We start from the raw sequence: 10,997 nt of genomic DNA on the forward strand, positions 1-10,997 counted from the left end.
TTTAGAATCCCATGGCTACAAAAAACTGCCCTATTGCTGCCTTTTTCTGCCTCTTTTTATAGCCACCACACCCCCCCAATATAAATTAGGGTTTGGTTAAGAGGGGGGTGAGCTGTGGGCTAATAAATCCCACCTTGGGCTGAATATGGGCTGTTAGCCCAACAACGACTCCCGGTAAGCTCTTGGACTTCACGACGATCTTCTTATCAAGTTCCGACGAGCTTCTTTAGCAAGCTCTTGGACTTCTCGATCAATTCTGACAGAACTTCCGATGAACGTCCGGAGTTCCGACGAACTCTCGAACTCCCAACGAAATTATGTTCTTGACTCCGGGACTTTATTTTGCTTTATGCCTTGCTATCGTAGTTAATCCTACATATATAAAAACCTATTTCGATCTATACAATTAATACTAAGCTAATCGGATGTTGTCTGGCATATCATTGGTTCATCGACGCCTCGTCCGATTGTTCGACGCATCGTCCTCTCTTGCAGCCTATTGCCCAATCGGTTAATTGACCTCCGCAACTCCGATTTCCTTAGTGCAATAGTCACTCTTCTTGGCCCGATGCTCGAACTCATGGCTCGAAGCCTTCTGTCGATACGTCAACCGATCCTTCGGCTCAGCGTCCAATCTTCTGACATGTATTTCTTCGGCCTAATATGATTCTTCCTGTTTTAATTGTCTCTCACTGATCAAAGCATCCCACCTCACTCAAAACGTATATCAAATCATAAATACTATCAATTGGTTTTATCATCAAAATCCGAGATTCAACGGTATGTTGGTCTCGACCTTAGTGTTTTGGACCGAAATTTTAAATATGTTTCAAACCTATTTATAAGCACAAATATTATTAATATTGTACAATTTCATCCAAGTTTGAGAAAGTTTGATGAAATAAATAATTTAAAGTATTTAAATGTTGAAAAAACCAAAACATTAGCATTTAAATTCATATATATATATATATATATATATCTTTTTGTTCATCTTGGAGCAATTCAAAGGTTTGCTAAATGTTTTAACTTATTTTGATCAGGTTTAGAACCAACTACACTACTTTTTGAATTACTCCAAAAATAGTGTAAAGTGTAAGTGTCTCTAGATCATGGCATGAGATCAAACTTTCAGGATAGATGTCAAACCTATTTAGAAACTAAAATGTTAAAAAAATTATATGAAAACATCAAATTTTATAAAATTTGAATAAAATATCATAAAATGGCAAATAAATTCTTAAAATAGGAAAAAAAATTATATTTTTGTCCATCTGGGAGCAATTCAAAAGTTAGTTTTATGAAAGTTTCAACTTGTTTGGACTATGTTAAGATTTATTTGCACTATTATTAAATTATCCCCCAAAAATAATATAAGTGGTTTTAAGTGATGTTGTTTTTGTGCCAAAATTTCAGAATAGGTTTCAAACCTATTTAAAGCTCAAATGTTAAATAACATTACATAGAAGAATCAAATTTTGCTAAAAATTATAGAAATTAAAAAAATCAGAGTATTCGCAATCTGAAAATACCAAAATGTAATCATATAAATATTTAAAAATAGAAAAAAGTTAGTTGGTTTAATACATCCAGGATCAATTTTTAAAAAACATTTCCTGAAAGTTCCAACTTGTTTTGACTATGTTTAGACCCAAATTTATTTTTTTAATTATCCAAAAATAATTTAAGTGAACCAAACTTTTAAAATAGGTTTAAGATCGACTTATAAGCTCAAATGTTACTAATTTCATATATTTTGATAAAATTCAGAGTATTCACACGTTGAAAATTTCTAAAAAATATTATTTAAAATTTTAAAAATAGAAAAGTTATATTTTTTTTTCCCATCTGAAAGCGATTCAAAAGTTTAACTTGTTTTAATCAAGTTTAGACGTAGTTACACTATTTTTTGAACTACCCAAAAAATATTGTATGTGGGTCTAAGTGATGGTGCTTTTGGATCAAAATTTTAGAATAATTTCAAACCTACTTAGAAGCTGAAATGTTAAAAAACATTTCATGGAAATATCAAAATTTGAAGAAATTAAAGAAATTAAAAATTTTAACATATTCTTGAAAATATATAAAAATATCAAATAAATTTTAAAATAGAAATAATTGTATTTGTGTCCATCTTGGAGCAATGTTTTTAGCTTGTTTTGATCAGGTTTAGACTTAGTTACATTCTTTCTGAAATGCCTTGAGAATAGTACAAATGGGTGTAGTTCATGTTGTTTTTGGACCAAAATTTTAGAATAGCTGTCAAATGTATTTATTTAGAAGCTTAAATGTTCAAAAATATTATATGAAAATATGAAATTTTGATAAAATTTGAAGAATTTAAAGAAATTAAAAAATTCAGAGTATTCATAATTTAAAAATATCATAAAATATCATATTAATTTTTAAAAATAGAAAAATTATATATATTTTTTTATCCATCTGGGAGCAATTGATATATTATAAACTTGATTGAATTTTGATGATGATTTTAGTCGATACAAATAAAGTTCATATTATAAGAGGATTTTTTAAGAGATACCCTTGATGAGAGGAACTCTCGTAATCACTTATTCTAGAACCTCTACTCTCACTTATATATAGATAGGACCTCTTAGGAACTAAACGAAATGTGACACATCACGATACGATGGATGTAGATATAGACGTGGATATGTGACAATCACTAAGAGATTACGATTCCTCTCTCATCCTCTATTGTCCCTAATCTATCAATCTTAGTAGTCTTGTGAAAAAATATGAAGAGATGAGAAGGAGAGTCTAGTTCTCCTTGCAGATTGACATCACTATGATATTTGGATTTGAAGATGGTGCCAGATCTAATAAAGTTCTTTTCAAATGGCATCCAAAGATACACATCGAAAATCTAATTTATTGTTATTTGATTTCAATCCTAGCATTGAAGTTTTTTCGCATTACATATAGCATATTACAGATTTTATGCTAATTCTTTCCCATAATAATTTTAATCCCTGTTTTCATCTTAGTTATGAATAATTTGAAGAGTTTTGGCTTAGCACATGATATCCCTCTTGTTTAGATATAAAACTGTGAATCTAAAATTTTTCATAATTATAACCTTTCTACTTTGTTTTAACTATAACTCTCTACAATGAATTTGGATTTAGACAAAACTTATTTTATCTAAAAGTAGATTCATAGATCTTTCTTTATAGTTTGATTGAAAGATTTTAAGTTTAAATACCTATCCAAACATCTATTTTAATTGATCCTATAGATTCTACAAAACAAAGACCGTAATTTTTTATATTTCGTTACTAAATTGCTTATAACTTTCTATTCGGAACTCTAATTAAACAAAACTTAATTTATTGAAAATCTAGACTTATAGATCTTTCTTTCATATCTTACTTGAAATATTTGAAGTATTAATGCTTACCAAAACATCTATTTCAATTAACCTTATAGATTTTACAAAATGGGAAAGATAATTTCTGATCTTTCTATATTAAATTACTTGTAACTCCTTGCTGGGACTCTATATTTTATAAAACTTAATTTATCCAAAAGTAGTTTGATATAGCTTTCAAATAACACATTTCTTGAGTAAATTAGAATATAATTGATTATTCAAAGAATTTATATATTGTGCCTTATAGATTTTGCTAGAATAGAATTTTTGCTAATTTTGCCTATTCTTATTTCATCTCTTTCAAATCCAATTCTTCCCTCAATTGAACCTTGTGTGATTATTTTAAACTTTTATAGCCTTTATTATTAATTCTTATTATATTTGAATGTATTGCGTAAAAGTTTATATTTGCGTCATATTATTTCATATAAACACATATATATTTTTATTATTTGGTATCTACTTATGATATATGCTAAATTTATTATTTACAATATCCTTTTATACTTTAGTATTTGTGGAATAATATAAATATTTACTAGAAATAAAAAAGAAAGTTATATTTAGAGCTCGTGATACTCTACTAGCCCCCTTTGAGTTTATCCAGATATGGGTGGATGGAGTTCCCAAATGTGTAAGACTTATATCTGGTGGTCAATCAGAAATAGATGGACTATATTATATTATGATCTTATTTCACCCTCTATATTTTTGATATAATATTCAAAGTATTTCTTATAAGTTTCTATGTGAGCTTTGGATAAAAATGAAATGAATATAACGTTAAATATATTATTTTAGCTTATGTTTCTTATTCGTTCTTTTGATATACTCCAAAATATTTTATACGCTATTGATATGCTCCAAAATATTTTATATACCATTGATATATTTTAAAATATTTTATATGTTATTGATATGCTCCAAAATATTTCATACGTGATTGATATACTCCGAAATATTTCATACACTATTGATATGCTTCAAAATATTTCTAAAATATTTCAAGTGATGTGGTGTATGATTATAAACTACATATGTTTTATATATGTGAATAATGTTGGAATTGTTTTTAGTATCCCCAAATGTTAGTTTGAATCCTAGATTAGATTGTTGATAAATTATAAATTTTCTTGATTTAAGATAGGTTCACGCCTCTTGAATGTGTTAATTTAGAGAGTGTGACAATATTATATTTATATTTTTCTTTCATTGATTTTTTTCTTAACTTTTCCAATGGATTCATTAAACTTATATAAAATTGAAGCTCTAGCAATAACCCAAAATAACTTTCTAATATTTTATCTCATATATCGATCACAAGATTTTTCGATAGATAATCATGCAATAACTATGATTTGCTTATCAGAAGATCTCCTTTATAGGTGAAAGAATTTTTGGATTTAAATCACTAATAATTGTTAAAATTAATATTTAATAATATATATTCTCAACTAATGCAAGAACCACTTTACTTCAATTTCTGTCATGTATTGCATCATATTTGAATGTATTACATAAAAGTTTATGTTTACGTCATATTGTTTCATATAAACACATATATATTTTTATTATTTGGTTTGTGCTTTCTAATACATGCTAAATTTATTGTTTATAATGTCCTTTTATACTATATTGTTTGTGGAATAATATAAATCTTTACTAGAAATAAAAAGGGGAGTTTTATTTAGAGCTTGTGATACTCTACTAGCCCCCTTTGACTTCATCCAAATGTGGGTGGATGGAGTTCCCAAATGTGTAAGACTTATATCGGGTGGTCAACCAAAAATGGATGGACTATATTATATTATGATCTTATTTCACCTTTTATATTTTTGATATGATATTCAAAGTATTTCTTATGAGTTTCTATGTGAGCTTTGGATAAAAATGAAATGAATGTCGTTAAATATACTATTTTAGCTTAAGTTTCTTATTTTTTCTTTTGATATAATCCAAAATATTTTATACACTATTGATATGCTCCAAAATATTTCATATACCATTGATATATTTTAAAATATTTCATATGTCTAAAATATTTCATACGTGATTGATATACTCTGAAATATTTTATACACCATTGATATACTTCAAAATATTTTTAAAATATTTCAAGTGATGAGGTGTATGATTATAAACTACATAAGTTTTATATATGTGAATAATATTGGAATTATTTTTAGTATTCTCAAATGTTAGTTTGAATCCTAGATTGGATTATTAATGAATTATAAATTTTCTTGATTTAAGATAGGTTCACACCTCTTGAATGTGTTAATTTGGAGGGAGTGACAATATTATATTTATGTTTTTCTTTCATTAGTTTTTTTCTTAACTTTCCCAATCGATTCATTAAACTTATATAAAATTGGAGCTCTAGCAATAGCTCAAAATAACTTTGTAATATTTTATCTCATATATCGATCACAAGATTTTTTGATAGATAAATCAGACAATAACCATGATTTGCTTCGGAGAAGATCTCCTTCATATGTGAAAGAATTTTTGTATTTCAATCACTAATAATTATTAAATTTTATATTTAACAATATAAAATTACAACTATCAATAGATGTTGTTATTATCCAAGTACTAGGATATTTGCCTAATAAATATGCATCGTCATTATAAAAATAAGTCATATATATATATAATTTAAAACTTCTGTGAAAGCTCAAAATATTATTTAAATTTTTTTTTTATGTTATTAAGATATGAACATGAGTATTATAGTTATGAAGTTTTAAATTTCTCAAATGATGTGGTTGGATGCAATATCATGTTGTTGAGGGAGAAGAGATGAGATCAAATTAGATCAACATTGTTTAATGCCGATGCAGCGTTGAAAAAAAAAGTCAACATTGGATGGAAGACAGGTTGTACTACAAGAAAAGGTAAGATGTTTGATGATGTGAACAGTGGCTCAACACCCAAGAGGTGTCGCTGGAGCAAGAGCAGTGGACACGAGCAGATCTAGGGGCCTGTGATTTGCCCCGATGTTGTGATATACAATGTCGCTAATGGCCTATAGTGAGGAACACACTATTGGCCAAAAGTTGGAGAGGAGGGAGCGTCGCCTGTGGTGTGAGAAGGTGGACGATGGAGAGTCACCGATGGAGGGTCATCTATACCGGGAAAGTCACCTGTAGTGGGAGAAGGAGGAAACACCGGTGTGAGAGTAAGGAGATACATGTAGCGTGTAGCTTGCGTTGTGGTGTGAAAGAGATAAGTGGAGAATGGCGAGTAGAACAAAGTTACAAGGAAGAGGAATCACTATTGCTGGACACATCAACAGAGAAAAAAATTCACTTGCAACGTGCGGTTTACGTTGTAGTGAAAAAGAGATGAGTGGAGAATGACTATGTAAAATAGAGTTGCGAGAAAGAGGAATCAAAATTGCTGGAAACGTTCCAAGCAAGAGAAGTTATGAAAACGGTAAATTTCATTTATACGAAGTATTGTATATTTATAAAGGAGAGATTGATTGTCCTCGAATCATGAATCATATTAATTGATCCTCAAATCATGATTAATTAAGGATCATGACATATTAGGAATACAATAAACTCAACTATAATCTTCTATCATTGATCCTCAATCATAATCTTCTACCATCCTCATCCCTATTAAATCTATAGTGAATCATATCATAGTAAATTAATAATGAATCCTTAGTGAATTGACAATCCAAAAGATATTGATTTGAGAAAAAAAAAAAGAGCATCCATGGATAAAAGCGCAAAGGTGGGAAGCAAATGATGTTGTTTGAATTTTATATTTTTTCTAAAACTTTATCCTATATAAAAATATATCTAATAAGAAAATTTCTATAATTATATAGACAATTTAACCTCTATAATTGTTGAGGTGACATGAGAAAAAGATCCCACCATATAATTCATTAGTCAAGTCTTTGATAGACTAATTGCATATGAATAACAAACTCGAGTGGATGCCAGTCTTTATGTTGACTCCGTGTGTAAGTCGTTGTTGACGAAGACTTCATCCTATTCACTTAAACATCTCGACTCTTGCAATCTATTGCTTGCGACGATTGTGGCGCCGACTCATATTATGAACGCCTCCCCTCCGCGACTCCCAATTCAACTCTCTCGCAGTTCTTCGTGGTAACTCTCTCTCTACCGCCTGATTTCTCCCTTGTTTCCAAGGTTGATTTTGATGCAATATTAGCTGGTTTTCCTCTGCTTTTAGCTGAACGTGAGCGCGGGACTTGAAGATTTAGATGTTGAATGCTAATTTTCCCTGCTGAATTCCGGAGAGTAGAGTGAGGCCAATCGATTTCTTCGTTAAAGATCCGATTTTTGATGGATTTAGGGTTCCTTTTCCTGGATCAGTCATGGTCTCTGATGCAGCTCCGTTCCCTTCTCTGTGCCTCCTTCGCCTTCTTGCTACTGGCGACTACTTTGGTCGTCGTTGCTGTCGACAACTCCACCTATTACGTGCCAAGAGACGACATCCTCCTCAACTGCGGCGCCTCCGGCCAGGCATCTAGCTTCGACAGACGATCCTGGACCGGCGACACCGGAACCAGGTACGCCCCCTCCTTGAACGGCAGCGGCGGCTTCAATGCTCTACCGCTAGATCCATCGGTCTCCACGGTCCCGTACTCCACCGCTCGGGTCTTCACTTCTCCCTTCACCTACCGCTTCCCTCTCAGCGCCGGCCCGATATTTATCCGCCTCCATTTCTACCCTTCCGATTACTCCAACCATGCCGCTTCCGATGCCTTCTTCTCCGTTACATCTGGCCCTTACATCCTTCTTCACAACTTCAGCGCCTACCTAACTGCCGATGCCCTAAATTTCGCCTATCTAATCCGTGAATACTCCGTAAACGTCTCCACCGGCGGCCTAAACCTCACTTTCACCCCATCAACCACCCATCCCAACTCCTATGCCTTCATTAACGGTATCGAGATTCTATCAATCCCTGACTTGTTTAGCTCAGCAACACCGTTGCTTGTCTATGGCGATGATGATAATCATGCTTACACTATCGATCCCGACCAAGCTCTGGAGACGGTTTACCGGCTCAATGTGGGTGGGCAAGCAATTCCCCCCATCGAAGATTCCGGCTTGTTCCGCTCTTGGGACGACGACTCGCCTTACATTTATGGGGCTGCATTTGGTGTGACCGACTCCAATGATCCGAATGTTACCATCACATACCCGACCAGTGTTCCAAATTACATTGCACCACCGGATGTCTACTCCACAGCAAGATCAATGGGTCCAAATGCACAGGTGAACTTGAACTACAATTTAACCTGGATTCTCCCTGTGGATGCTGGCTTCTATTACCTTGTCCGGCTACATTTCTGTGAAATCCAGTATCCGATAGTGAAGAAAAACCAGAGAGTCTTTGACATCTACCTTAATAACCAGACTGCAAAAGAAAAAGCTGATGTCATTGGTTGGAGTGGCGGGATCGGTATCCCTGTGTACAGGGACTATGTGGTGACGACAATGGGAAGAGAGCAGATGGATCTGTGGGTTGCGCTTCATCCATATACACTCTCCGAACCAGAGTATTATGATGCCATCTTGAATGGGCTTGAGGTGTTCAAGCTGCAGAACAGTAATAACAGCCTGGCTGGTCTTAATCCAGGAGCACGCTCGCAGCTCTACGTTGATCCTGGAGATCACAGGAAGGGGAGTGCGAAACATAAGAGTGAAGTTCCTGTTATTGTTGGTGGCGTGGTCGGAGGTTTTGCTGTTTTGCTCGCTGGTTTTTGCCTAATTGGAATGTGCAAATGCCAGAAGAAGAAGATGGTGAAGGAAGGGAAGGGTGCAGTTACAAGCAATGGGCCTTATGGTTTGTCGCCTCTCTCCCTCTATGGCAACACACGTTCAGTTGCGTCGGCTGATTTCAATCTCTGCCGCTACTTCTCCATTGCAGAGATAAAAGCTGCCACAAATGACTTCGATGAGTCCCTTCTTCTTGGAGTTGGTGGGTTCGGAAAGGTCTACCGTGGGGAGATAGATGGTGGGATCACAAAGGTGGCCATCAAGCGTGCTAACCCGATGTCCGACCAAGGTGTCCATCAATTCCAGACTGAGATTGAGATGCTTTCCATGCTCCGACACAACCACCTTGTCTCTTTGATCGGTTACTGTGAGGAGAACTGTGAGATGATCCTAGTCTACGATTACATGGCACAGGGGACCCTCCGCGAGAATCTTTGCAAGACACAGAAGCCGCCTCTTCCATGGAAACAGCGGCTTGAGATCTGCATCGGGGCTGCACGCGGTCTGCATTACCTTCACACCGGTGCCAAGCATACCATCATACATCGAGATGTGAAGGCAACAAACATACTGTTAGATGACAAAGGGGTTGCAAAAGTTTCAGATTTCGGGCTCTCGAAGATTGGTCCGAACGCCGACGAGTCCCATGTCAGCACGGTGGTGAAGGGAAGCTTTGGTTACTTCGATCCAGAGTACTTTAGAAAGATGCAGCTCACAGAGAAATCTGATGTCTACTCTTTTGGGGTCGTGCTGTTTGAGGTCCTGTGTGCTCGGCCAGCTCTTAACCCCATGCTTTCAGATGAAAAGGTGAGCTTGTCGGAGTGGGTACTGCACTGCCAAAAGAATGGCATGCTCGACATGATCATTGATCCCTACTTGAAGGATAAGATTGCTCCACTGAGTTTCAAGTGGTTTGTAGAGACTGCAGTGAAATGTTTGGCTGATACTGGGAAGGAACGACCATCCATGGTTGATGTGGTTCGGAACCTTGAGCTTGCCCTCCAACTACAGGAAAGAGCAGAGGAAAGTGACAGCATCGATGGAGGGATCTCCGATGAGACTGTGTTGTTTGTCGGAACAGAAAATAAAGACTCCGATGATCGATTGATCGAATCGAGCACTACAACGAGCGTAATAAGGCAGAGTCCCGCTAGTCAAGAATCTCAGGTATTAGAAACTCAAATAGAGCGTTCAAGTGGATCTTCATATATCTCAGAAGATACTTTAATATATAATATTCATGATGTTAATACTGCAATAATTATCAATATATAAATTTCTTACATATCGATAATGTATTTTATACTTGAACAATGTATTTTATGCTTCCCATAATGTTATTGCAATTAGCAATAGAGATTTGTAATGTAAACCCTATGGAGCTGCAAGAACTGCTGCTTCTTTTGCTTGGAGTGTTGGATATGTCTCTGCTGACAATAGAATTATATTGTGTCAAATTTGCTCGGAGCCACCGCCTAACGTCGCTCTGGCTGAATAAGCCATCCGATCGATCCAAATGAGTCTTGTTTCGGATCAAATTGAGAAATCCTAAAACTAACTCAAATTAAATTTCTAACTACGATAGTTAAGGCTAAAACAAATATGATATAAGAAATTTAAGTTGTCTGGCACGTCAATTGTTCAACCAAACTCTCGATGAACTTCCGACGATCTTTCAGCGAGCTTCCGGCGAACTTCGGGCGAGCTTTCATTATACCGTTTGATCCTTCGGTGTATCCCCTGATTCATCCGGCCCAATGCTCAATCATTAACTCCGGCCTAACATTCGATTCTTTTTTAATTATTTTATCTTTTTCATGATCGTAGTTAGT

General features: G+C 34.6%; 1 protein-coding gene across 2 annotated transcripts; it reads left to right on the top strand.

Annotated features, from left to right (window-relative positions):
- The first annotated feature begins 7,419 nt into the window (after nt 1–7,419).
- On the top strand, nt 7,420–10,577 carry LOC103974841 (receptor-like protein kinase FERONIA). 2 transcript variants are annotated; one of them, XM_065178751.1, is made up of 3 exons: nt 7,420–7,524; nt 7,610–9,232; nt 9,317–10,577. In XM_065178751.1, exons 2-3 carry the CDS (start codon nt 7,723–7,725, stop codon nt 10,438–10,440), a joined length of 2,634 nt encoding a protein of 877 aa, XP_065034823.1. In that variant the 5' UTR covers nt 7,420–7,524; nt 7,610–7,722; the 3' UTR covers nt 10,441–10,577. The 2 variants fall into 2 exon arrangements, with proteins under 2 accessions (XP_065034823.1, XP_009388012.2); XM_009389737.2 differs by having other exon boundaries at nt 7,610–10,577.
- Nucleotides 10,578–10,997: the final 420 nt, after the last annotated feature.

This window comes from Musa acuminata, unplaced genomic scaffold (genome assembly GCF_036884655.1).
Source record: "Musa acuminata AAA Group cultivar baxijiao unplaced genomic scaffold, Cavendish_Baxijiao_AAA HiC_scaffold_1137, whole genome shotgun sequence".
NCBI classification, from domain to species: domain Eukaryota; kingdom Viridiplantae; phylum Streptophyta; class Magnoliopsida; order Zingiberales; family Musaceae; genus Musa; species Musa acuminata.